We start from the raw sequence: 27,282 nt of genomic DNA on the forward strand, positions 1-27,282 counted from the left end.
GTCGGTCACCGTAGGGTGACGATCAATTTGGGGGACATTCCCAGAATTATTAGTTGGCGGAAGTATAAAGTTACACTTTACGCGGGCTGCAGAAAACCAGGCCAGTGCGCACTTGTCCTTTTGTTTTCTGAAAAGTTTTTTTCATGAAAGGTTTGTTTCTACCAGGGTACCTGATATCTCAGGGTGGAAGTGGTGCAGTGTGGACCCTGGAAGGATGGGGGTGGGAGGAGTCGTGTGGAAGGAACTCGCAGGTATTTCGGAGGGTGCAGGTGACTGCCTGTATTTGGTTTGATTAGCTTTGGGATCATATAGCGACTAAAAATCCTTAGATAGCAGCTACCCTGTCCTGACTGTCATGGTCTGCCCGTCACACTGTATGTAACGGGTGGAAGCATTTAAGATGATCGCGATATCAGGGTCAAATTTGGGATTTAAGGGTCACAGTGTAGCAGGAATTAGCCGCAAACGGAGGATAATAGACACCCAGACAACTTGATCGAGGATTTATTGGGACCTACGTGACTTTTGTGTTTCCAGGAGGGAAGGCATGTGACAAGAGTTTTGAACCGTTTGTCCTTGACTATTCATATAGTCTCTTTTTCTTGTTTGTGCTGCAAGTTTATTTAAGGGAACCGATAACAAGAACCACAGCTGTGGTTTGTTAGTTTTCAAACTTTCTAGTCAGCCCTTCCTCCCTCAGTAGGAAACGCAGAGATCACTGGCTTGAGTGTAAGATTACAGACATTGCAGTCCCTCTCCTGCATTCTTCTGGTTTCTTTTCTCTCGTCAGGATGGTCCTTACGTGAGAGTGGCTGGTCCCGCTGTGGGAATAATAAGGGTGTGTGGTCAGTGTCTGTGGTCCAGAGAGTGTCGTGAGGCTGAAGCTTTGGAGGCCCTGGACCCCAGGGTGGTGGTTGGGATGAGGTTTCAACCTCTGCGTTTGGGACGGAACGGAATCCATAGCCTTCCACCGCTTGAGTATAGGGCAGTTTATCCAACTGTTAATTAAACTTGTGTTGTTTGTACTTTGGTTTCTTATGAATAATGCTGCTGTAAGAATTCTTGTACATACTTTCTGGTTCAGATATGCCCTTATTGGGGTGGAGGGACATATAGCTTTGCTATAAACCTCAGAGAAGGTGGTGGAGCCCAGGGCAAGCAGTGGAGAGCTGCACCCATTGGTCACTTTTGGTTGCCACTTTCTCGCTGCAAAGGCAGAACTGAGTCCTTTGGACCAAGACTTTTGGTCCTCAAAGCCAAAAATATATATCTGTTCCTTTGCGTAGAATATTTGCCAACACTTGCTCTCATCTTTTAATATGTAGCACTGGACTCTTTTTCTTATTTCCTGACCCACAATCACACTTTCTTCTTTGCTAACATAATCTCCATTTTATTTAATATCCATCCCTCTGGCAAAGTGACCCATATGCAGTGTATAAAATTTTTTTTTTGTATTTTTCTGAAGTTGGAAACGGGGAGGCAGTCAGAAAGACTCCCGCATGCGCCCGACGGGGATCCACCTGCCACGCCCACCAGGGGGCATGCTCTGCCCATCTGGGGCACCGCTCTGTTGCAACCAGAGCCTTTCTAGCGCATGAGGCAGAGGCTATGGACCCATCCTCAGTGTCCGGGCCAACTTTGCTCCAATGGAACCTTGGCAGCGGGAGGGGAAGAGAGAGACAGAGGCAGGAGAGGGGGAGGGGTGGAGAAGCAGATGGGCGCTTCTCTTGTGTGCCTTGGCCGGTAATCGAACTTGGGACTCCTGCACACCAGGCCGACGCTCTACTACTGAACCAACCAGCCAGGGCCACAGTGTATAATTTAAGTCCTGCTGTCTTTTAGTCAAACGTGGTGGTCGCAGTTCCCATTGCTAGTGTAATGTAGGAATTCCAGGCCGGGGATGTCAACCTGGTAATTGGGTAATCCAGAAACACCACCAGTAGGCAGATTTGAAAGATGTAACCATTTATTACTTAGTTACTGGGGAAGCCTGCCGGAGGCCCTAGGGCAAACAAGTACCACACCCAAACAGCTCCTTCCCTTCTCCTCTGTACATCTGTGGGAGGACAAAGCTATTCTAAGAATAGCAGGAAAAATTCTGGTTTATATATGGGAAAGTCTTACTTTTCCTCAGAACACTTCCTGGGAACTTCTGGGGACTAGGTTGTATTTTCTACTCCTTATGGCTGCTGGCCATACTTCCATGTGGTGTTTGCGAGGGGGAAGGGCCATGTCCCGCACGGACCCCACTGCTAGTGATGGAGTGTCTATAAAATGAGTTTAGCCTGACCAGTGGTTGGGTGCAGTGGACAGAGCTTCCATCTGGAATGCTGAGGATACAGGTTAGAAGCCCTAAGGCAGGCGTCCCCAAACTATGGCCCCGCCGCATTTCCGGAAGGGGCACCTCTTTCGTTGGTGGTCAGTGAGAGGAGCATGTATGTGGTGGCCCTCCAAGGGTCTGAGGGACAGTGAACTGGCTCCCTGTGTAAAAAGTTTGGGGACCCCTGCAAGGTCATTGAGCTTGAGCCCAAGTTCGCTGTCTTGAGCAAGGGGTTGTAAAGTGCTGCAATTAAATCCGCAAGTTACATAACCAAGTCCAAGTGAATTTTTGAGGAATTTATTAATTAGCCAGCTAGTTACACAGGGCACGATCCCAAATCATGTAGGCCCTCGTACTGTTCTAGACCTTCTTTTATAGAAAATCAAGTACTGGTTGGGGTAGGTAAGGAGAGAGTATGGTATAATAGTTACTAACAAGCTTGCAACATCTATAGGATCTATTAAAAGGAAAAAGCATTCTTACACCACAAGATAACACAGTAGTGATAATTATTGTACATACCCGCAAAGATATTCCCAAATCTTCTAGTGTCTACCCCCCATCCCTGTCGCCACAGTGAAATGGTTAGCTTAGGATAAGGAGAGAGGCCAAATGAAAATACTTTTGCTAAAAGTGTTGTCCCTGCTTGTTTAGTTTACAAGTTTTTATACATATAAGGGTGTTGGGCAGATAAAATGTATTATGCTCACTTTGTTAAAGATTACGCTGCCCACGAGGCCGTCGCCCAGGTGATATTAATGTGTGTTGGGGTGGGCTAAAGGCAGGCAGAATCCTTATAGCCCGGGGCTTGGTTTTGGGATTAAGCCTTTCCTACCCTTTTTTGATGTGGGGCGGTACAATCCAATCAGGCCTCAGAGAAGTGACTTTGTAGTAGAGACTTCCTTATTTTGTATATTGGATTAAAGGTTATTAATCTACACTATAAAATGGGGGCAGAACAGGAGTTTATGCTCTTGGTTCCTGGGATGATTAGCATGAGAGAGCAGAGGGAGCAGAGCAGAGAGCAGTGGAGAGAGGCCATGTGGCCAGGAGAAGCAGCCAAGATGGCGGAGTGCTGAGTGAGATGCCAGTTTGTGCAGAGTTTGTATCTGGGAGAAGGAAGGAGATGGGGAACTGAGGAGAATAAGGCTGGTGAGCTAGAAGAAACCTTTGATTCTAGGAAACTCGGATAAGTCAATGGTTTTGTGAGCACTGAATGTGAGTGGGTTTTGGAGCCCAGTGTGTTTTACATGCCCGCCGGGTGCAAGCTAGGATTAAAGAAAATGGCCTATCAGTTTTTGGCTCCGTTGTTTCTTTACCGACTGTCCGAATCCAATGTGAACCTGCATGGGCTGGGCTGCTGTGATGGTGGCCCTGGCTGCTGGCTTTACAAAGGGATTTCAAGAGGGATGATTATTAGAAAGCATATAAAATGTTACAGAATCAGGTTTTTCAATAAGGGGAGTGGTTTCGTGATTCTTTTGTTTAGAGGTAAAGTCACTCTCAGGATTCCAGGAGGGGAGGAAGAGTTATTATCAGTGAGCATATCTTAATTTTTTATTTTTATTTTTTGTATTTCTCTGAAGCTAGAAACCAGGAGAGACAGTCAGACAGACTCCGGCATGTGCCCGACCGGGATCCACCCAGCACGCCCACCAGGCGGCGATGCTCTGCCCACCAGGCGGCGATGCTCTGCCCACCAGGGGGCGATGCTCTGCCCCTCCGGGGCGTCACTGTCAGGACCAGAGCCACTCTAGCACCTGGGGCAGAGGCCAAGGAGCCATCCCCAGCGCCTGGGCTATCTTTGCTCCAATGGGACCTCGTCGTGGGAGGGGAAGAGAGAGACAGAGAAGAAAGAGAGGGGGAGGGGTGGAGAAGCAGATGGGCGCTTCTCCTGTGTGCCCTGATCGGGAATCGAACCCGGGACCTCCGCACGCCAGGCCGAAGCTCTACCACTGAGGCAACCGGCCAGGGCCCATATCTTAATTTTTAATTAAGATATGAATACATTGTCTTCTAAAGGATCTTAAGGAAGAGGAAGAAGGAGTTTCCAGAAAAGTTTTATCCTTCCAGACAACTATGATTAGTTACTAACTTTTGCCCCTTTAATCTCTTTCTCTGGGTATTTTTTTCTTTTCAGAGAAGAGGGGTAAGGAGGCCTGACTCTTCCTTTTAAAATACTAATGTTTACAATTTTTGCAATTCCTTGGCACGTTATCACAGGGTTACTGGCTCGGCTGGAGTCCCCTGATCAAGGCATATATGAGAAAGCAATCAATGAAAACCAAGGTACAACTACGAGTTGATGTGTCTCATCTCTCTCCCTTTTTACTATCTGTCCCTGTCTGTTTTTCTCTCTTTCTCTCACTAAAACAAAAAATATAGGAATAAATTTAGTTACATGGTGCATGCACTTCGTTCTACCTATTTAAGTGAATATGTATTTAGTGGATGCCTGGTCTTGTGATAAGGTGCCAAGGAACTGTAAAACTTGGTATTAGCAACGCCATTTTAAAGAGGAAAAGTGAGGCCTCTTACCCCCCACCCCTTTCTGTGGAGAAAAGGAAGAGAAGAATGCAAGAGCTTCCTGGCTTACAAGGGCAACTGGGTCAGATAAGTCATAATTTAACTACAGAGCAAGGAAGATAGAACTTCCCTGAGAATCTCTTCACTTCTCTTTTCTTAAAAACCTTTAGAAAAGAATGTTTCTGTACCTTAATCAAGAATTCCTATACTGGGACTCACCCTAAAGTCATGAGAGTAAAGTATACCTCTAGACAAAGGGATCAAGAGCCCTTCCTTACTCACTCCAACGGGTATGTGATTTGGTCTATAAAATCAGCCACAGAGTTGTAGGGACTTTCTACATGATTTGGGATCGTGCCCCGTGTAGCTAGCCGGGTAATTAATAAACTCCTCGAAAAATCATTTGGACTTGGTGTCTCTGTATAACCTGAGGATTAGAGTACAATACTTGACAACAGTCTCTTTTAAATAAGTAATTCCTGAATATAACTTTAGTTATCTTTCTTACTTTGCAGTTTGCACTTTTTCTTATCTCAAGCAGTGACTGCACTCTCCAATACACAATAGGAAAGTGGGTTTGTCGTGGACATCTGTGTCCTTCCTGATGCCTCCTCATATTACTCACCTGCCACAGTGTCTGCGGCTACCAGTTTTTAGAGGGTAGGATCATAAAATATGATTCATCTGGGATTGCAAGTTTAATGACATAAAAATATTTATATTCTTTATTTTTTAAATTTAAGAGAGAGAAGGGGAAGAGAGAGACAGAAACATGGATTTGTTTCTGTATGTGCCCTGGCCAGGAATATAGTTTTCTTTAAGACCAAAAAAAGTTATTTTAATGTGGTTTGTGTCTGCCATTAATTTTTTATATAAAAAATTTGTGAAAGGCAGAAACTGCGAGACAAACTGAAAATAGGAGGCTGGTGTTTCCTCAAATGAAAGTTTATTTCAAAAGCACCTTGCCTGACCAGGAGGTGGCACAGTGGATAGAGCGTCAAACTGGGACGCAGATGACCCAGGTTTGAAACACCGAGGCTTGAGTGCGGGCTCACCAGCTTGAGCTCTGAGTCACTGGCTTCAGCATGACATGGTAGGCATGACCCCATGGTTGCTGGCTTGAGACCAATGTCACTGGCTTGAGCAAGGTGTCGGTCACTTGCTCTGCTGGAGCCCCCGGTCAAGGCACATATGAGAAAGCAATCAATGAACAACTAAGGTGCCTCAACAAAGAATAGATGCTTCTGATCTCTCTTTCTTCCTGCCTGTCCCTCTGTGTCACAGAAAAATATATAAAAATTAAAAAGCAGCTGGATGGAAGCATACAAGCGGTCGGAGACCAGCAGACAGGCATCAGCCTCAAGCTCAGGAGCAAGCCTTAGATATAGAGGATGTTACAAGCCTTTGCTGCCCTGGGATCCTTGCACCGGGGTTAACTCAGATTAGCATATTGTGGGTTTTGTGGCTTTGGTACTGACTTAGCGTGGGAATTCTGCTGCAGAGACACAGGTTCTCTTTTTTTGTTGTTCTGGCTTAAGGTTTAATCAGTGAGGTTCTTTCTGGTGTCCTTGGTAAATTTTGAAGACAGCCAAGAGGTCAGTCTCTCAGAAATAGCTGGGAGCTGAGTCTGTGGTTAGGCTTTTACAAACAAATGTTGTGATTTAAACTCCCCTAATGGTCAGGTCACTCCCCAGGCAAGCTTTCCCAGACATTCCTGGGAAGGTAAACTTTTGCTACATTTCAAAGTGAAGGCCAGGCAGCTTGAGGTGAATATGAGTTTTCAGGGGCTAATTTACCCCTAACATTCCAGCTTTTTGTTGTTTATGGAAAAGAGCTGAAGGTCTCTTGTCTTCCATGGCTGCTTCCTGCTGGTGGTGGAGTTCTTGAGTTGCCTTGGAAACTGTATACTAATTTCCACATTGCCCTGTAAGAAAGAAATAGCGGTTTCTGGGGGCAGCCATGTTTTGCTCCCTGCTATGGTGGTATTTACTGCTAGCAGGAATTGCAGGGCCCTCCTGAACCCATCTTTTATATTTTTTAACTCTTTAAGTCTATTTTCTCTAATTCCGTATCATTCCCACTTGGGACCTGAATATACTCGTTGTGGCTGGCCCACAGCATGTCCCAACTCCCGAAGTTATTTTGAGGGTTACCAAGAGAGGGGTGGAGCTGCACTGGCCTTCTGTGCTAGAGTTGCTGAGTCACTGGAATGGGGAGAGACTGGTTGTTGAGGGCTACATCACCATTGGGAGAGAGGTATGTTAAAACACAGGCTCCTGCCCAGGTAGTAGGAAGGCCAAGGTAGCGTCCTCCCCGCAGAGAACAACATTCCCTGTTGTGTCAGGCAGGGACGGAGATGAATTGAGAAGAGGTGAGAAAGAGGGTAGGGAGATGTGCTCCTTTCTTGGGGTTCTGCTGTGCAGACTGATAATGTAGATGCTATTCCTGCTCCAATAAGGGGAGAGAGATGGGTACTTGCTTGTTGGGTGCAGTGAAAGTGAGGGGGACACCAGGGTGGGAGGTGATCCAGGGGAAAAGGGAGAGGGAGGGATAAGAGGAATTAAAAGAAGGGACTTGTAATGTAGGAAAGGAGGGAAACCGGACTGGATGGAGGAATAGGCCGTTTGCCTCAGGAGACACCTGGTGGTCTATCGGTCACGACCAATGTGTGGTGGGACTTTGCAGAGTAATAATAGTAAAGCTGCGTGCTCTTTTTGGCAGGTGGCCAGCTAAACCGTTCCCTGAGGTTCTGCTGAGGCACAGGGGGCTTGACTTGATTTAGTAGGAGAGTGTGTAAAGCAACAGGCCCTTTTATGGGGAGAGTTAGGAGTGCCTGTTTTGTTGTTTTTTGTTTTTTTAATTTTTATTTATTCATTTTGGAGAGGAGAGGGAGAGACAGAGAGGAGAGACAGAGAGAGAGAGAAGTGGGGGAGGAGCTGGAAGCATCAACTCCCATATGTGCCTTGACCAGGCAAGCCCAGATTTCGAACCAGTGACCTCAGCATTTCCACGTCGACGCTTTATCCACTGCGCCACCACAGATCAGGCAGGTGTCCGCGGTTTTTTTTAAATTTTATTTATTTATTTATTTTTATTTTCTGAAGCTGGAAACGGGAGAGACAGGCAGACAGACTCCCGCATGCGCCCGACCCGGATCCACCTGGCACGCCCACCAGAGGCAACGTTCTGCCCACCAGGGGGCGATGCTCTGCCCCTCTGGGGCGTCACTCTGCCTCTACCAGAGCCACTTCAGCACCTGGGGCAGAGGCCAAGGAGCCATCCCCAGCGCGGGGGCCATCTTTGCTCTAATGGAGCCTTGGCTGCGGGAGAGGAAGAGAGAGACAGAGAGGAAGGAGGGGGTGGGGGTGGAGAAGCAAATGGGCGCTTCTCCTGTGTGCCCTGGCCGGGAATCGAACCCGGGTCCCCCGCACGCCAGGCCGACGCTCTACCTCTGAGCCAACCGGCCAGAGCCAGGAGTGTGTGTTTTTTAACGGTTGGCCTAAGTCTGGAAACGTAGGGAGGCTTGGTAAGCTTGGGCAGTTACATAGTTATTAAGAACGGAGCTTGCCACTTCAGTAAAACTAGTACCCCTTTGTTCTGTGCGGCCTTGGTTGTTTTAATGGTGTCCCACTGAGCAAGAGGTACTGGAACAGCAGTGTAGGCGGAGGACGACAGGGAGAGTCAGAGCCAGCAACCCCGAGCTAAAGTAGAATTTGTTTATTTAGGAGGGAGTATGTGAGAGTAAGATTTTGTTCTAAATATAAAGGAGGTGGAAAGGACTTCAGCGTGGTGTCCGAATTTACACTGTTAAGACTCCTGAGAAGGAAGAAAGGAATAAAGGTGCTGACTCCTAATTGGGGGTCTCCAAATTGAAAAGTGACTAGAGAATTGGGATCTAGGAGTTGGGAAAATGCCTCCCAAGGAGAATCTAAATCCCCCATTAGGTAGGAGCCCCAGAGGAATGAGAGCATAGGAACCCTTAATGGGAGAGGTGCAGCAGTAAGAACAGAGAGAACAGAGGATATTTTGAGGCAGTGTGTGTGTGTGTGTGGGGGGGGGTTGAACTCGAGGTCAGATAGAGGAGCAGAAAGGGGACAGGCACAAGGGGTGTTACTCACCTGCTGGTTTTTCTGGTATGCGGGAAAGGTGAATATTTCTGGGTCCAATGGGGTCGCTTTGGGATTTATGAGACAGAGTTCTAACCTGTAACCTGGGTTTTTTTGGGATGCATTTTAGCCTAGAAAGGTGAGCCCAGTTGGGCAGTCCCTTCAGTTTTCCAACTGTGAGGGTAGTGAGTAGTACCTGGTATGGGCTCTGCCATTTCGGCTGTAATGGTGGGGGGGATGCCTGTCTTTCAGTAGGACCCATCCCCTGGTAAGAAGGGAGCAGAGGGCATTCCTGGTGTGTGGTTGTAGCCAGACCTGACCTGCATGTTCCCTCACAAGTTGTCTGACACGGTTTAGAGTTGGGAGATAGACCCCTAGACGGGTTTCTGTGGGAGGGAAGTTTCCTAACAGGAAAAGCCTTCGTACAGGGGTTTAAAAAGACTAAGGGGATGTAGGGTCCTTTGGGGTTGCCCGAATCCTCACTAGAGCTATAGGGAGGAGAGAGGTCCAGGATTTTTGAGTTTTTATTCTTAGCTTTGTTAAATGTGTCTAAGCTTTGTCTATTAAAATAGAGGTGATTTTTCCAACCTTTCCTGAAGATTGGGTCTATAAGGTACATGTAGATTTCAGTGTATGTTGAGGGTGGATGCTGTCGTATTATTTTGAGATATGAATGCTGGTCTGTTATCAGACTGTAATGATGTTGGAAAGCCAAGTTGGGGAATTATGTGTTGAATGAAGGACTGGGGCGCGTGGGTGAAATCTATTTATCAGTCCTGCCCTGGCACCTGGCCTCTCGCTTGATATGTGGAGAAGGATGGGAAGGATGGGGCCTGACGCTTCCCTGTGCAGAGACTGAGTTGCAGATGGAGCAAGCTTTGCTTCTATGTTGGAGAGTAGAGGTTAAATTTTGGGGATGATAAGCGGTCTCTCAATTGTAGGAGAGGTTTGTATCCTATAGGAAAAGAATTATTTTTCACTGCATAAGACGAACTTTTCCCCCCAAAAGTGGAGGGGAAAATGCCCGTGCATCTTATGGAGGAAATGTTCATTTTTTTTTTTTAGCTGCTGAGGGTTCTTGGACAATTAAAAGAGTATTTGAACATTAAAGTTTCTTCTCATTTGTTAATAACAGTGCTAATGGTTGTTAATACTGCTGTTGAGTTTACACTGTTGAAATATTATTGTGGTATATTTTATTAAATATTTTAACACACTATTTCATTCAGATTTCTTTTTCTTATTTTTCTGTTTAAAACCCTAGGTGCTTCTTATGGTCAGGTACGTCTTATGGATTGAAAATATGGTATAGATTGTAGGCTAGAGAGAGGTATTAATTCAGTTTGTGGGGATGTAGTCTCTGAGGGAAGGTATTTAGCCTCCATAGTCTGGAGGATGGAGACTGGCATATCCAGCTACCCACTTCCCTTGACGTGTGTAAGAACTGCCATCAGTGAAGCAAGTGTGGTCTGCATTAGGCAGTGGTTGTTCTGTGATGTGGGGATAGAGGCACTTTGAGATGAAGAATGTTTGAACATGAATGAGTGGATTTTGGTCAGGGAGAGGCAGGAGAGTGACAGGATTAAGTTTTGTGCTTTTGGCCAAGGAGACATGTGGGGAAGCTATGAAGATGATATGAAAGACTTGAGTTTGGGAGGGAGGGAGATTGTGTAGCTTTGTGAGCCAGTAAGTTAGAAAGATTGTGGGAGAAAAGAACTGTTGTTGATTGCCTAAAAGTGAGGTTTTTGCTCTCTCATCTCGTTCTAGGTTGGTCATCTGGGAATAATGAGGGAGGGGTGGATAATAGGGTGATTTCCTAGACAACAGAGGAGAGAGGTGTGATCAGTAAGTTGGACGGAAGACTGTGAACCCCAATAATTGAGATGGAGGAAAGAAACAGTTGTCCTGAAAATTTAAAGAGTGTCAAATAAGTGGCCCTCATATCTAATAGGAAAGAAATGGTCTTGCTGGGGACCTGTAGAGTTACCCGAGGGTTTCCCACTCAGATGGTGGAGACGGGGCCCTGTGGTGAGGTCAGGCTCTGCTGGTCTTCTCCCCCGACCCCCCAGGATGTCAAGAAGTCCTGTTGCATCCGAGACAGTGCCAGGAGAGGCCTGGACAAGAAGGGATGAATTTCCTGTTTTGAGGGGCTTGTGGGAGGTTTGAATTGTAACGGCCTGTACAATTATAGAGAGGGCAGGGTTTGCTGGTGGCCTGCGATTGGGACAGGAGCAGGTCCAGTGTGACTCCCATCTGCACTTGAAGCAGACCCCTGGGGGGTGGGTTAGTTTTATTATATATAATGTTGGGATTAGAGGAGAAGGAGACTCTATTATGACTGTCATTACAGGTAAACTGGGTATATATATGGCTAGAAGCATCCCAGCAGGAAGTGTTGCGGCCGGGCCAACACTGAATTTTAAAACGGGCAGTGTCTAGATTGAATGTATGTAGGGTATGACTGCTGTTTGAGTAAGTTGGGACCTATCCTGTGTGTCAGAGTGTAAAATGGGTCAGACAGAGATGCTAATTAGTATTAGCAGGCGTTACAGTAACAGGGATTGCTGGATTGTGTCCAATATCAAGGGATTCTGGACTAGGCCAATATGGTTGTAGCCCAAGAATATGTGTGAGATTAGCAGGGGTCCCATTAAATATGGAGAACTGGAGGGGATTGGCTGATGATAGCATAGCCAGTGGCTGGAGTTTAAGGCAGGAAAGGTTTGGTGATTAAGAATTGTTGTGGTGAGAAATAGGAAATTATTCCCCCATGGATGGAGAGAAAACAAAGGGGACCAGGAATTTATGGACATTATACAGAGAATAAAACTTAGACAAAATAAGAGAAGCATCATGGATTTGGTATAGAAATAAGGGAAGAACAGGTTGTGACTATGTGTGTTTTTGGGGGAGTGGAATAAAATGATACATGATATGTTTCCAATTGTAGTCTATAAAACTCTCTTGTAAATACTTGTCCTTCTGCACAAACCTTCTACAGCCTACACAAACTTTCTGCAACTTATACAAACCTTTTCTATTCAGAAATAACCAACTTACTTTCTTTTCCTTTCAAAAGAACCTTCATACCTTATAGCCTTTATCATTAAAACCATACAATTTATTTCCAATTAATCAGAATTGTTTCCAAAAACCTGAATTTTTAGAGAGAACTACATTAGTAATTAGCAATTTTAGATGGATACTTTTATGTACTGTGGAGGAAAAGTAAAAGATGGGGTCACAAACTAAACCTGACAAGCTCAGGTGAGCCCAGCACAATGGCCTTGTAAACTTAGAGACTCAGAGTAAACATTAAGGATGGTTTAAATCAAGCCTTTCTAGCTAAAAGCAGTTTGTGGTAGGTAGTCATATCCTAGGGAGGTGTTTTTTTTGTTTGTCCCTGGCAGCCTTTCAGGATGACTGAAAAGAGGGGAGGGGATGGGCTGCTGAGCAGCTGCTTGCATTTTAAAAGTGCCCTTTTTTCCCTTTGCACTGAGTTTCTGGCTTGACCCCTCTCCCTTTCACAGTCTGCACAGTCTGAAGAGGTGTTCATTTTCTTACTGCTTTAAGAACTACAACAATGTTCAGAGCTCCAGGAGATATTTTAAGATAGATAAATGACCTGGTTTGTCCCCAACCCCTTTTTTTGCAAGTTTTATGTCTGGATGCGAGGAATAAGATCTTTTTTCTCTGAACTTTGTAAGGAGAAGTAGGAGGGAAGCCTGAGCCAAAGTGGGGCGGGGGGGGTTAAGAGGATTATGGGTGCTATGGAGAGTGAGGGTGGTATTAATTTTGAAAGACTATCTTGGCCTAGTAACAGGGTGGGACAGGAAGGGAGAGGTAAAAGTCATGTGTGAGGCCCTGGCTGGTTGGCTCAGTGGTAGATCGTCAGTCCGGCATGTGGGAGTCCCAAGTTTGATTCCTGGCCAGCGCACACAGGAGAAGCACCCATCTGCTTCTCCATGCTTCCCCCTCTCGTTCCTCTCTGACTCTCTCTCCATTGGAGCAAAGTTGGCCGCGGCGCTGAGGATGGCTCTCTGACCTCTGCCTCAGATGCTAGAATGGCTCCAGTTGCAATGGAGAAATGCCCCAGATGGGCAGAGCATCGCTTCCTGGTGTGCATGCCAGGTGGATCCTTGTTGGGCACATGCAGGTGTCTGTCTGACTGTCTCCCTGCTTCTAACTTCAGAAAAATACAAAAAGGAAAAAAAAGAAAAGATATGTGTGAAAGGGAGGTATCCTAGCATGTATTGTAGGAGTGTGGTTGACATGGGTGGGGAAATTTGGCCATCAATCCCCACAACAGCCTCACCAGGCAGTGGAACAGTGGATAGATAGAGCGTTAGACTGGGATGTGGAGGACCCAGGTTCGAGACCCCGAGGTCGCCAGCTTGAGCACGGGCTCATCTGGCTTGAGCAAAAAGCCCATCAGCTTGGACCCAAGGTTGCTGGCTCGAGCAAGGGGTCACTCACTCTGCTGTAGCCCCCAGTCAAGGCATATATGAGAAAGCAATCAATGAACAGCTAAGATGTCACAACGAAAAACTGATTATTGATGCTTCTCATTTCTCTCCGTTCCTGTCTGTCTGTTCCTATCTATTCCTCTCTCTGACTCTATCCGTCTCTGTAAAAAAACAACAACAACAACAGAGACTGCAGACTCTTGGAGGGGTCTTTTGTACTCTAGTAAAGTAGAATAAGTTGTCCTGGTATTTATAAGGAAAAAAATTGGCCTACTTGCCACCATCAAGTTTTGCTCAATGCTCAGAAGATGTGGGCTTTCATCCCCAGGCATCTTTGTTCTTCAGGGGCCAGGCCTATCAGCTTTGGAGAGGAGGGGTCAGCCAGCCTAGGAAAAGATGAGGGTCTTACCTAGAGAGGTCCAATCACAGTCCGACTTCCAATGGGGCCAACTGCAAAGGGAGCCAGGCTTTGAATGCAGCCTGGATGAGGACACTTGCTGGCCCAGTGACCGTCATTGGCTCATTTACAGCAAGCACCTGGCTGGGTGTTAATAGGATAATTTTTGCTTTTCGGATCATCCTTAGTGCTCTGGGATTCAGTCTGTGGGCTCTTGATGGCAGAGGCTAACATTTGAAAGTGAGCTAGTTTGTATGTAATTTGGGACTTCTTTGTGACTATTGTTAAAGATCTTGAAGGCCAAGTTTAAAAGGTCTTCTTGGGGAATTTGAAGTTTGCTTTCCAGCTTTAGTAATTTGTGCCGGATGCCGGGTGCAGACTGGGAAGTGAAATTCATGTGAAGGACTACTTGCCCTTCTGCACTAGAGGAGTCTCAGGTCATATATCTCTGCGATAGGTCGGTTAAGGAAATAGGGTCATGAACTAGGACAGTGCCCTGGTCCCAGCTACCTTCCATAAAAGGGATCTCAATGATGGGGGTCGAGGTAGGGGAGGAAGCAGGGCTGAAGATCATCTCAGAGCGGGTCTGCACTGGTGAAGAAAGGGTCCATGGCTGTGCCTGTGGGAAAACCTGGAGGGAGGGGGAGGTGCAGGACAGTGGCCATAGTGAATAGGGAGGGGGCTCTGGTTGCTACGAGGTTGCATCCTGGGAATTAGGAGGTTGAGGAGCAGAGGGAGCAAAAACAAGAGGCAAGAATGGGGCTCTGTGGTTGGCAAGATCAAAGGAGGAAACTCTAGAAGGGTCTTCCAAGTCAGGGGGATGCTTCTGTTTTAAGTGGAGAAGAAACATTTGAGAGGGAGAGCAAGAATCACACAGTGGGTTGTGATCTGAGTGCAAGCAAGGCCTGGATATAGGGGATCTGGGACACTTCGTTTCACTGACAGCCTAAGACCATGATGGCAACCTATGACACGCGTGTCGGTACTGACACGCGTAGCCATTTTCAATGACACGCGGCTGCATGTGGCCACATACCAGAGAAGTATGGGCCGCATGCCAAGAAGGACGTTTCATCCTCGGCTCCTGTATGACCAAGTGCAGTAGCCGAGGATAAAACATTTGCTGTAGTGTAGACACTCTGTGCCAGAGGTCTGTAGGCCAAATCAACAGAACTCCGGCACAGAGTGTCTGGTTCTGCGACTTCCAGTTAGGGGATCTTTGACCTCACTTCTGGCCAACGGAGCAGGGAGCAGCGGAATGCCGCAGGGGACGCATCTCCGGTGGCCCTGTGATCACCATTACCAGCAACCACATAACCACAGCAACCATCATTCAATCTACTGTTCTGGGGTGTCGTTGATTTCTAATTGACCATCATTACTGAGATAAGTGACGGGGAGGCTGGGAGAGGTGAGGGCCTGTGCTATGGGTGCCATTTCCTGCCATTAGAAATAGTGGCAGCCATCTTAATTTACATAAGGTGCAACTTGCAGATTTTCAAGACAGCATGTGGGCTTAGGTGTTTGTTGACTTGAGGTCAAAGCTTGAGAATCTGGAAAGGTGCCGCTTGGAGAATCAAGAGGAGTGCCACTACAAACAGGAAATTTGGAGTGCCTGGAACCGATTACCAGACACTTTTAGCACCCTGAAAAATATAGCAATGGCTTTACTCACAATTTTTCCCTCTACGTACTTTTTTGTGAGACCTTATTCTAAGTGTTAAATAATATCAAAACCTAGAAAAGAAACAGATTGACAGATGAAGTTAGTAGTGCTTGCTTGGGCTTGAAGTGTACACAATACCAACCTTGAACTGAAGATTTAGCCAATGATATTCAGCAACAAAAAAGTCACTAATAGGCAGGTTAGTTAAAGAGTTCCCCCTCCTCCTCACTTATCTTAGTTCACGGCACCCCACAGAAGTTAAATAATATCAAGACCAACAAAAGAAACCGACTGACAGATGAACAAAGAAGTCACTAAGCAGGTAAGTTAAATATAAATATATAGTTTTTGGTTTATTAAATACAGTTATCTATTACAATTATACATTTTTGTTATTTAAAGTATAAATATCGCAAAATTATGGTTTTTTTCTCAAAGTGACACACCACCCGAGTTATGCTTGGTTTTTTGGTGAATTTTGACACACCAAGCTGAAAAGATTGCCCATCACTGGCCTAAGATCTGATATAAGACTGAGCATTTGGAGGATTCTTTGGAGGCAACCCAGACAGGTTGTCTGTTGGGGATAGTGGGTTGAGAGTTCCCCATGATGTGGAGGGATGAGCGTTTGGACAAGGGAGGCATCCCCGCTGCCTTAGGCCCCTGGAAATGGAGGCTGGCTGCTTTCCAGGCGTTGCTGTAGGGCAGCCCAACCAGAGGCCAATGCCTGGCAAATGCCTGAATGCCCTCTGAACAACATTGAATGTTTGAGATGGACCATCCTGCATGGTGGAATGAGAGGTGCAGGAGGGTTTGGGAAAGTTTCTGATTTTAGAGCCACTACATTCACTCACCCGAATGTGATTGTTGCCTGGTGTGGATTTGGTGCGCTGAAACAAGATGGCAGATCCCGGTGTCTGGTTTTTGGTTGGTCTCTGCATAGGAAAAGAGAATTTCCCTTCTTGGTGGGTTCAGGAGGCACGGCCAGAGGGTCAGGGAGACCAGTCTGTCAACTCCACGGGCAAGAGAGGCAAGATCTGGAGGTAAGCCTGAGATGGGCTGATACCTCTTACCACTCACTGGGTGTGAAACCTCACCCCTGCTGGGGTCAGCTTTAGACCCTTGACTTGTCTCTGACACACAGCTCCTGGGTTTTGGCACCAGAATGAAAGGCAGAAACCATGGGGGCTGAACCAAAAACACGAGGCTAATCTGTGCCAAAAGGAAAGTTTATTTTGAAAGCACCTGGATGCAAGTGGGCTGAAACCAACAAAGGGTGTCAGCCTGGAGCTGCAGGGATGGAGGGAGCATTAGATATACGGGTTGCTGCAGGCCTTTGCTGCCATGGGGGTGTCTGCGCCTGGACATGCTTAGATTTAGTATATCTTGATTTGTTGCCTTAATCGCAGACTGTCTCTTTTTCCCAACTCTCAGTTTCCTCCGGATGACCTTGTCCCACGGACATTTCTTAGAACCATCCCAGGGTGGGGGCATTTCCTTAAGGGAAGGGGGAAGTTGGTTGAGGCAGATGCTTAATGAAAACGTTGCCATAGTGAGAAGTTGGGTGAGGGGAATTTGAGTTTTGAAGGGGCTCTAGATTTAGAGGACCCATAAACCTAACCGTAACAGTGATTATTCAACTGCATATTAAAATTAAACTTCTTTTGCCTGACCAGACAGTAGCGCAGCAGATAGAGCATCGGACTAGGATGCAGAAGACCCAGGTTAGAAACGCCAAAGTGCCCAGCTTGTACACAGCTCATCTGGTTTCAGTGCGAGGTCGCTGGCTTGAGCGTGGGATCACAAACACGACCCCATGGTCACTAGCTTTAGCCCAAAGGTCACTGGCTTGAGGCTGAAGGTCGCTGGCCTGAGCCCAAAGTCGCTGGCTTAAACAATGGGTCATTTGCTCAGTTGTAGTTACTTGGTCAAGGCGCATATGAGAAAACAATCAATGAACAACTAAGGTGCCACAATGAAGATTTGATGCTTCTCATCTCTCCCTTCCTGTCTGTTTGTTTCTATTTGTCCCCCTCTCTGACTCTCTCACTGGCTCTGTCCAAAGAACAAACAAACAAACAACAAAATAAAACTGCTTTCACTCTATAGATGTATCATATAAAGTGAAGATGTGCAGAAAAACTAACATTTCTTTTATATCATCGAAAGCATATCACACCATTAACCAGCACGGTGTTGATACAGGAATGCCTCACATTTCACGATGTGACTGTGGACTTCACCCGGGAGGAGTGGCAGCTCCTGGACCCCGATCAGAAGGACCTGTACCGGGACGTGATGTTGGAGATCTCCAGCCATCTGGTGTCATTGGGTGAGGACAGCTCCGCTGTGTCACTTAGAAGGTGTCTGTCAGTGGCTTTTTCCCCCTCAGTTGCTTACCTCTCCTGAATAACTACAGTTCTCTGAAAGGTAGACCCTCAGATTCTTCCATTACCTCAGACGAGAAGGTATAACATTCTGCCTCCTGAGACAACAGACTTTGTGTTACAGATGTGAAGTGTGTTCATTCCCTGAAATGTAACCTTGTTCGTCTTGTCTGACTGCAGCCCAGTTCAGTAAGTTTAAGTCTTGTGTCATTTTTCCCTCTGAGCAGGGTATCAATCCAGCAAACCAGATGCGCTTTCCAAGTTGGAGCGAGGGGAAGAACCGTGGACAGTAGGGGATGGACCCCAACATCTGCTCTGTCCAGGTGAGTGAGTGAGAATCAGCAAGGTGGGGGACCAGGGAGTCAGAGAAGGTGTCAGAGCCATGACAGTGAATGTGGAAACCAAAGAAAAACATACCTTTTTTTCTTTCTCATTAGAGCAACGATCCCTGTTTATTCTTTCTACATCTTGTTTTGTTTGCATAGTTTTCTTCTTCCTAGGATTCTCAGATCTTTCTGTTCTTCGTCCTCGGCCTCAGTGTCTCTGCATGTTTCCCTCTTTCTTGCTATGAAATTTTACTTTTCTTGCCTCTCTAGAAAGACAGTACTTTGAATTCGTCACATTTTTCTAACTGCTGCGCCTTCCTGCCCTGTTTGGAAATAGCGATTTCTCTTCATAACTTTCAGCCCCACCTTGGAGGCTGTGTCCCCGTGACAGCCTGGTTTTCATGCTGCATTTATGTCGTTCTTTGTTCACCTGCTTCCAACGTTTTTCATAAGCAGTTCTCATCAGTCTTGAATGTTTCAGCAGTTCCCCTAAGTGAACCTTTTTCTGTTCTGTGAGATGGACTCCAACATTAACATCTCTTTAATTTTTTTTTTTTTTTTTTTTTTTTTACAGAGGCAGAGATAGAGAGGGACAGACAGACAGGAATGGAGAGAGATGAGAAGCATCAATCATAAGTTTCTCATTGCGCGTTGCGACTTCTTAGTTGTTCATTGATTGCTTTCTCACATGTGCCTTGACCGCGGGCCTTCAGCAGACCGAGTAACCCCCTGCTGGAGCCAGGGACCTTGGGTCTAAGCTGGTGAGGCTCTTTGCTCAAGCCAGATGAGCCCGTGCTCAAGCTGGCGACCTCGGGGTCTCGAACCTGGGTCCTTCTGCATCCCAGTCCGACGCTTTATCCACTGCGCCACCACCTGGTCAGGCTTAACATCTCTTTAATATTGTCTAATACCCACTTCCTTCCTGTCTGGTGTACTCATTGCCACGGCAGCTGGCCTCTGACTTATCCTTTTCCATGTGGGAGCAGGAATCACCTGAACTCCATTCTTTTTTTACACTGAGTTTCCTTTTCTGCACTAGACATTTTAAATTCTTTCCATTGTGACATCACTTGAGATGTTCTCTCTATACTGAGTTCTCTTTTTTTGTTGTTTATTTTTTCTTTTTAGCTCTCTTATAAAGCTCTGTGTTGTTTCATTTGATTAACAAGGAAAGTTCCTGTTAACATGCCACACGAGTTCGAGTGTAAACGAGGTCCTAACGTGTGTGTGCTTCACGTGCCATCCTTCCGAGTTTGTCTAAATCAGATTGTCTTCATTGTTAGATGTTATCGCTGCATTTGTTTTCCTAAAGCTTCTGATTTTACCTCATATATTTGTTTTCTTTAGATGTAATTCACATAATAATTTAGCCATTTAACTGAAAAGGTAATTAGTTTTTAGTATATTTATTTAGTTGTGCAACCATCACCATACTCAATTTTGGAACATTTATTGTGTACATATTTTCATGGTGGGTTTTTTTTTTTGGTTGGTTTGTTTTGTATTTTTCTGAAGTGAGAAGTGGGGAGGCGGGGATGCAGAGAGACAGACTCTCATATGTGCCCAAACGGGATCCATTGGGCATTCCCACCAGGGGTCGATGCTCTGCCCATGGGAGGCATTGCTCCCCTGCAAATGGAGCCATCGATGCAAATGGTGCCATTCTAGCGCCTGAGGCAGAGGCCATGGAGCCTTTCTCAGCGCCCAGGCCAGCTTTGCTCCATTGGAGCCTTAGCTGCCAGAGGGGAAGAGAGAGACAGAGAGAAAGAGGAAGGGGAAGGATGGAGAAGCAAATGGGCGCTTCTCCTGTCCCCTGGCTGGGAATCGAACCCGGGACTTCCACATGCCGGGCTGATGCTCTACCACTGAGCTAGACAACCAGGGCCCAGTGTTTTTTATTTCTATACCTTTGTAGCAGCTTTCAAAATTGGAAAGAGTGAATTCTTCAATGGCACTCCTCTCTTTCCAGATCACTTTGACATCTTCATTTTTAAATTTTCATTTGAATTTTAGAATGAGCTTGTGAATTTCTACAAAACAAAGCAGCTAGGATTTTGATAGGGATTACATTGACTCTATCTCATTGGGTAGTAAGTTCATTTTAACTATATTCTTAATCCTAATATTGGATCATTGGGTGCTTTTCTTTCTAATTAGGTCTTTAATTTCTTCCAACAAAGTTGTATAAGTTTCAGAATAAAACCTTTAAGCCTTTCCTTTCTTAGGTTGTACCTGTGTATGATATTGTCTTTTATTATGCAGTAATTGGAATTGTGTTCTTGATTGCATTTTTCAGTATTTATCACTAGGATATAAAAATGAAATTGATTACTTTTCCATCATCTTTTGGTGTCACTTAGTCTCGAGTATCCAAGTTTCCTGTCATATGAAATGGCCCTTTCTCCTGCAGTGATCTCCGTGATATGCGATCGTCTTGACTGGACAGTTTCTGTGCTTTATGGAAACTCTTTTTAGGGTGGTCCATACCTGTGATTGCCGCCTTCAGTTGATGTGATTGCTTTATTTCTGTAAGAATTGCTTTTTGTTTGTATTTTTCCGAAGTTAGAAGCGGGAGGTAGTCAGACAGACTCCTGCATGTGCCCCACTGGGATGCACCTGGCAAACGCACTGGGGGGCAATGCTCTGCCCATCTGAGATGGTGCTCTGTTGCAGTGAGAGCCATTCTAGCACCTCAGGCAGAGGTCATGGAGCTGTCCTCGATACCCGGGCCAGCATTGCTCCAATGGAGCCTTTTGCTTAGGGAGGGGAAGGGAGACAGAGAGAGAGAGAGAGGAAGGAGAGGGGGAAGGGTGGAGAAGCAGATGGTGCTTCTCCTGTGTGCCCTGACCGGAAATCGAACCCGGGACTTCCACATACCGGGCCAACACTTGACCGCTGATCCAACTAGCCAGGGCCTATAAAACTTGCTTTTTGATATCCTGATAGTTTTCAGCTAACAACAGTACAAAAAAAGATAGAGAAAAAAAAAGTAGTCCTATGTCTCATCTTCACAGTACTTTTGGTCTCAACAGAAGTACTATATACAATAAAAAGTTATATCTTAGATTAAAAACGGTTGTAAGAAAAATTAACCCAGCAATGTAAAAGTGTCTGTTTTTTGCCAGAATTGTACTTTCAGGAGTGGGTGTGGCTCTTCAGTAAGGCTTTTTTTTTTTTTTAAAGGGAGAAAGAGAGGAAGATAGGAAGGTAAAGAGATGAGAAGCATCAACTCATAGTTGTGGCACTTTAGCTGTTCACTGATTGCTTCTCACATGTGCCTTGATGGGGGCTCCATGAAAGCTAGTGAGCTCTTGTTCAAGCCAGAGACCATGGGCTTCAAGCCAGTGACCATGGGATCATGTCAGTGATCTCAGACTAAGCCAGCAATCCTGTACTCAAGCTGATAAGCCCACACTCATGCCAGTGACCTCAGTGTTGTGAGTCAGCTCCCAGAGTTTTCCAAATATGAGACTATGGGGGGCGGTTCAAAGAGCTGAACCTGAATGTGTTTGAGGAACTCTCAGAAACCTTGTCTGGATATTGCATAATTAGGAAGAGAGGAAATGACGGGAGACAAGGACAATGAGGTGGCAGCAGGAAGTTCTGAGATACTTGATAAGTGGTCACACGTCACTTATCAAGGCTATTTAAATCCTTGCATTCATTACAAATGATTTGAGAAACCAGTAGGAACTTTTGAGTAGAAGACTGGCATTATTTAAGTAATTTTAAAATTGAATTACCTTGGCTCTGGCCAGTTGGCTCAATGCTAGAGCGTCGGCCCAGCCTGAGGATGTCTTAGGTTTGACGCTTGGTCAGGGTACACAAGAAAAGTGACCACCTGCTTCTCCACCTCTCCCATTTTCTCTCTCTCCCCCTCCTGCAGCCATCGATTGATTGGTTCCAGTGCATGGGCCTCGGGCTCTGAGGATAGTTCCATGGAACCTTCATCTCAGGCACTAAAAAATACCGCTGTTGCGAGCATGGCCCCAAATGGGCAGAGCATCGGCTCGCACAAGGATGCCAAGTGGATCCTGGTCAAGGTGCATGCAGGAGTCTGTCTCTATCTCCCCTCCTCTCACTTGGAAAAAGAAGGGGGAAAAAATGAGCCACCTTACCTATTGTTTAGAAGGTAGACATTATGAGGGAAGAGAGTGTGCTGTTATAATCCTGGTTATAATTTGTGACAACAGAACACTGCAGATTAAATTTCAAATATAAAAGATGTATGGGACAAAATTTAAAAGTGATGTGCAAAGTCCTAAATTCCCTGATCTAGTCAAGAGAGCCATTTCAAAGTGTCTGAAGTTAAGAAACAGGAAGCAAAAGTCATAGCAGGTGCTCCCCTGTTACCATGCTTGGTGGAGAGGGTCACCCATCAGGAAATAGCATGCTGCCTCTGGTAGTCGAGGACTTTAGTCCCACAATCACATGAACTGAATTCTCCAACAACCAGTGAACTTGGAAGAGGTCCCAGCTCCGGATGAGTTCACAAGGCCTGGCTGACATCTTCACGCAGTTTTGAAACCCTGAGAAAAGGACTCAATTAGACAAAGGGCTATATGCTTGGACTCCTGACCCAGGGAAACAGATAAGACATGTTTATTGTCTGAAAAACTTTTCTGATTGATAACATATGTGAAGGATTGCCAACCAGAGAATCTGACCCAGCTGGGCTCTCTAGCCCCCAAAGTGAAAAGGTTATAGTGTTGTACCAAACCTTGGGCACACCAAAGCAGGCATCCACCATAAATCACATTGTTCACATACACTGTCTGGTATGGCCTAATTCCTCAGTGGTAGAGCGTCGGCCTGGCGTGTGGAAGACCCTGGTTCAATTCCTGGTCAGGGCACACAGGAGAAGCGCCCATCTGCTTCTCCACCCCTCTCCCTTTTCTTTCTCTCTGTCTCTCTCTTCCCCTCCAGCAGCCAAGGCTCCATGGGAGCAAAGATTGCCCAGGCTCTGAGAATGGCTCCATGGCCTCCGCCTCAGGTGCTAGAAGAGCTCCTTCCACAATGGAGCAAGGCCCTAATGGGCAGAGCATTGCCCCCTGGTGGACATGCTGTGTGGATCCCAATTGGATGCATGGTGGAGTCTGTCTGCCTCCCTGCTTCTAACTTCGGAAAAATACACACACAAAAATAGACACATCCATCAGGCAGGATATCTCAGGGAGTCACAGCTTATTCACCAGTAATGACTCAGGGCCAGTCTTTTCTTTGGAATGTGCGCAGATGGTGGGTCCGTGCCTGCTGAGGTAGCGCTTGACTGCATGTCGTCTACCCTTTTGATGTAAGAACATAGGAAGGACATTGTGTTCCAGGAAGACCGTTAGTTTGTGACTTGATTTCAGGATCTCTTGTCCAGCTTGGGGATTAGTGCTTTGATAGGGTTAGGGTGTCGGCAGAATGAAGAAGAATGGCACGTGGTCGGAATACAATAACCCTCCACAGTCTGTTACACTCCCTGGAAATCAGATGCTGAGGGTCCACACCCGTTCTCACCACGTATTTAATCTGTACACCTGGCTCTGCGAGTGCACCTGATCACACTGCCTAGTGTTTGGTGCTCTTTGGTTGCTTTACTGAATTCCAGAACCATGTGCCTCACCTTTTATTCTACATGTTTTGAAACACTGAATTATTTAGTAATCTTGCTTTCTGTATGTTAATGAGATCCATGCTACTGTTTCAGATAAGACCTTATTTAAGATGTACATGTTCCCTTGGTTTCTTTTTGTGTGTGTGTGTGTGTGTGTGTGTGTGTGTGTGTGTGTGTGTGTGTTTCTGAAGCTGGAAACGGGGAGAAACAGTCAGACAGACTCCCGCATGCGCCTCACCAGGATCCACCCGGCACGCCCACCAGGGGCGAAGCTCTGCCCACCAGGGGGCGATGCTCTGTCCCTCTGGGGCGTCGCTCTGCCGCCACCAGAGCCACTCCAGCGCCTGGGGCAGAGGCCAAGGAGCCATCCACAGCACCCGGGCCATGTTTTGCTCCTGTGGAGCCTCGCTGCGGGAGGGGAAGAAAGACAGAGAGGAAGGAGAGGGGGAGGGGTGGAGAAGCATATGGGCACCTCTCCTGTGTGCCCTGGCCAGGAATCGAACCCAGGACTTCCGCACGCCAGGCCGACGCTCTACCACTGAGCGAACTGGCCAGGGCCACCCTTGGTTTCTTTGTACTTGGCTGTGCAATAATAATCTTAAACTTTGTTTCACAATGAACTATAGGTTTTACTTATTCTGGACTTCAGTGATTTTCCTCATTTTAGTAATAGGCATTTGAGCTACCCAGTGGCTCAAGTCACGTAATTTTTTTCATTTTTTATTATTAACTGAGAGGTGGGGAGGCAGAGAGACAGACTCCCACATGCCCCCTGACCTGGATCCATACCCCTGTGTTGCTCTGTCCATTATCTGGGGCCACTGCAATGTTGCTCGTCAATTGAGCTACTTTAGCACCTGAATAGAGGCCATAGAGCCATCCTCAGCTCTCGGGACCAACTCATTCCAATCAAACCATTGGCTACAGGAGGGGATGAAAGAGAATGAAGAGAGAGGGGGAGGGTTGAAGAGGCAGACGGGCATTTCTGCTGTGTACCCTGACAAAATCAGACCCAGGACATCCACACTCCAGGCTGTTGCTCTACCATTGAGCCATTTGGCTAGTACACAGAGGTTATTCTTATATTGTTATTTATTCTATTGTTTCTCATATGAACAATTGAAAACCTACTTTTGCACTGGCCCGTATTTTCTGACATTCTGTACCACTTAGGTCTCCATGCTTTTTTTACTATTGTTCACAGACTGATATCAGGCCTTTATTTCTTTGCTTTAGGTTTCTACCCCTAGAGTTACTGAAGTGGGTATCTTATAAATTAATTAAATTCTGACACTGTCTGCCTAGAACTAGTGTCAGAACCTACAAGGTAAGAGTTCAGTTCCACAAGACTTCCTCTACTTCTGATGTCAGTTTTTATGTCCAGATTATAATGTGCGCTTCTGACCAACTGGCTAAAATTGGAGGTTCTCATGAGTCCTTCCTTGGATTCAGTTAATTTGCTAGAGCAGGTTACAGAACTCAGAGAAATACTAATTTTTACTCATTTATTATAAAAGAGACAGGTGAATTGGTATATAGGACAAGGTCTGAAGAATTCCTAAATATAGGCACCTCTCTGCCCATGGAACTGCGGTGAACCATAGAGCAGGCACATGAATGTGTTCCCTAACCCAGAAACTAATCAGATATGAATAATCATTTTTATAGAGCTTTAAACTCTAAGCCATCGCTTCTTTCCAAGAGGACAGTTGGTGGGTCTGAAAATAAGCCTTTCACTCAATTGGTCCTTCTTGTAATTAACTGCATCCTGAGGTCCTGTAGGAACCCGGTGCTTAGTCTCCTCATTAGCATAAACTCTGTCTTTTGAAAGAGTTCTTTCATGTCAAATGAAAGATACTCTCACTTCGTAGATTATGAGAGTTTTACAAACTCAGTGTCAACAACTGTGGACAAAGACCAAAGACATTTCTTTTAATTTTTTTTTTAAGTTTTCTGAATCTGGAAACGGGGAGGCAGTCAGACAGACTCCGGCACACGCCCGACCAGAATCCACCTGGCATGCCCACCAAGGGTCGATGCTCTGCTGGAACCAGAGCCATTCTAGCGCCTGAGGGAGGGGCCACAGAGACATCCCCAGTGCCCGGGCCAACCTTGCTCCAGTGGAGCCTTGGCTGCGGGAGGGGAAGAGAGAGACAGAGAGGAAGGTGAGGGGGATGGGTGGAGAAGCAGATGGGTGCTTTTCCTGTGTGCCCTGGCCAGGAATCGAATCGGGACTCCTGCACGCCAGGCCGAAGCTCTACCACTGAGCCAACTGGCCAGGGCCCAAATACATTTTTTATTCTGCAAAACATACAATTGTCACTAAATATTTACTTCACCTGAAGGCATTTTTTAGGGGTTTTGTGTTAAATGTTTGGGGTTGAAATGGAACGCTGTCCACAGATTTCCAATGTCTCATCTTCATCTCTCCCACCATGGATAATGTCCACCTTGTCTTCATTTAGCCCATTACAAAGACAAGTGTCTAAATATTCTGTGTCTTGTAATCCCATTTGTTCTTGTCAGACTAGCATACTCTGTATTCTGGTTGCACCCAGGTTGGCGCTGGCGCTGTGTTTAGCCTTGGAGTCCATGCGGTTGCTGATAGTTGGTTGCCTGTTTGATTTTTTAGGATCGCATGGCTGGTTGAAGAACTTGCAAACACATGGGGTGAGCAAACTTTCCTAGCAAGAGAAGAGCTTTAGGAAGGCATTTATTTTGCCCAACTGCATCCAGACACTAGGTAGGAATCCTGTGATAAGTCAGTTTACCAGCATAAACTCAGTAGTTATTGAAAGAGTTCTTGTTGGCCCTGGCTGGTGGCTCAGTGGATAGAGCGTTGGCCCAGCATATACATGTCCCAGGTTTGGTTCCTAGTCAGGGAACACAGAAGAAGGAAACATCTGCTTCTCTCCCCTTTCTCTACCTCTTTCCCTCCTACAGCCAATGGCTTGATGTGTTCTAGCATGGTACCTGGCACTGAGGATGACTTGGTTGGGTTGTGTTGCTTCAAGTGCTAAAAATAGCTTGGTACTTGATTATCGGCCCCAGATGTGGTTGCCAGGTGGATCCTCGTCAGGACACATGTGGAAGTCTGCCTCATTATCACTTCTTCTCTCTCAGGAAAAATAAAGGAAGTAAAAAAGAAAAATGTTTTTTTCTTTAAAACAAAATATGCTTTTATCACATAGGAAACTACAAGTGTTATACAGGCTCAGTATCTAGAACTCTGGTCGAGTCCATAAATATATTTCTTATTTGAATAACACTAAAGCTTTATCACTAAATAGTTACTTTACACAGAGGCATTTGGTAAAGAGTTTTATTTCAAACTAACATTATGAAAGGCTACAGAATGATTCACTGTTGTTTTCTCTCCTAGAACTCAGGGAAGTTAATGAGCCTCTGCAGAGTCACTTTCAAGCTCCAAGCATTGATAAAAGTGGGGAAGAATGCTGTGAACATGATATGTTTGCAAATATT

General features: G+C 45.9%; 2 protein-coding genes across 2 annotated transcripts in view; both read left to right on the top strand.

Annotated features, from left to right (window-relative positions):
- LOC136399295 (zinc finger protein 615-like) overlaps positions 1-27,282 on the top strand; it is a 62,650-nt gene that overhangs the window by 33,219 nt on the left and 2,149 nt on the right. The gene's annotated exons all lie outside the window — the stretch shown is intronic.
- Positions 64-27,282, top strand: LOC136399292 (zinc finger protein 432-like). The gene is made up of 7 exons (XM_066374343.1): positions 64-150; positions 15,723-15,806; positions 17,161-17,208; positions 17,690-17,816; positions 18,099-18,194; positions 25,036-25,126; positions 27,182-27,282. The coding sequence occupies exons 2-6, from the start codon at positions 15,783-15,785 to the stop codon at positions 25,047-25,049; spliced, it is 309 nt and encodes a 102-aa protein (XP_066230440.1). The 5' UTR covers positions 64-150; positions 15,723-15,782; the 3' UTR covers positions 25,050-25,126; positions 27,182-27,282.

This window comes from Saccopteryx leptura, chromosome 3 (genome assembly GCF_036850995.1).
Source record: "Saccopteryx leptura isolate mSacLep1 chromosome 3, mSacLep1_pri_phased_curated, whole genome shotgun sequence".
In the NCBI taxonomy this organism is placed as follows: domain Eukaryota; kingdom Metazoa; phylum Chordata; class Mammalia; order Chiroptera; family Emballonuridae; genus Saccopteryx; species Saccopteryx leptura.

Excerpts from the sequence above, each read along its gene's own strand:
- LOC136399292 (XM_066374343.1), top strand. The coding sequence starts at position 15,783 with ATGAACAAAGAAGTCACTAAGCAG. Across the intron at positions 15,807-17,160 it reads ACAAAGAAGTCACTAAGCAG|ACAGTAGCGCAGCAGATAGA; the intron begins GTAAGTTAAATA and ends TTGCCTGACCAG. Across the intron at positions 17,817-18,098 it reads CAGCCATCTGGTGTCATTGG|GGTATCAATCCAGCAAACCA; the intron begins GTGAGGACAGCT and ends CCCTCTGAGCAG.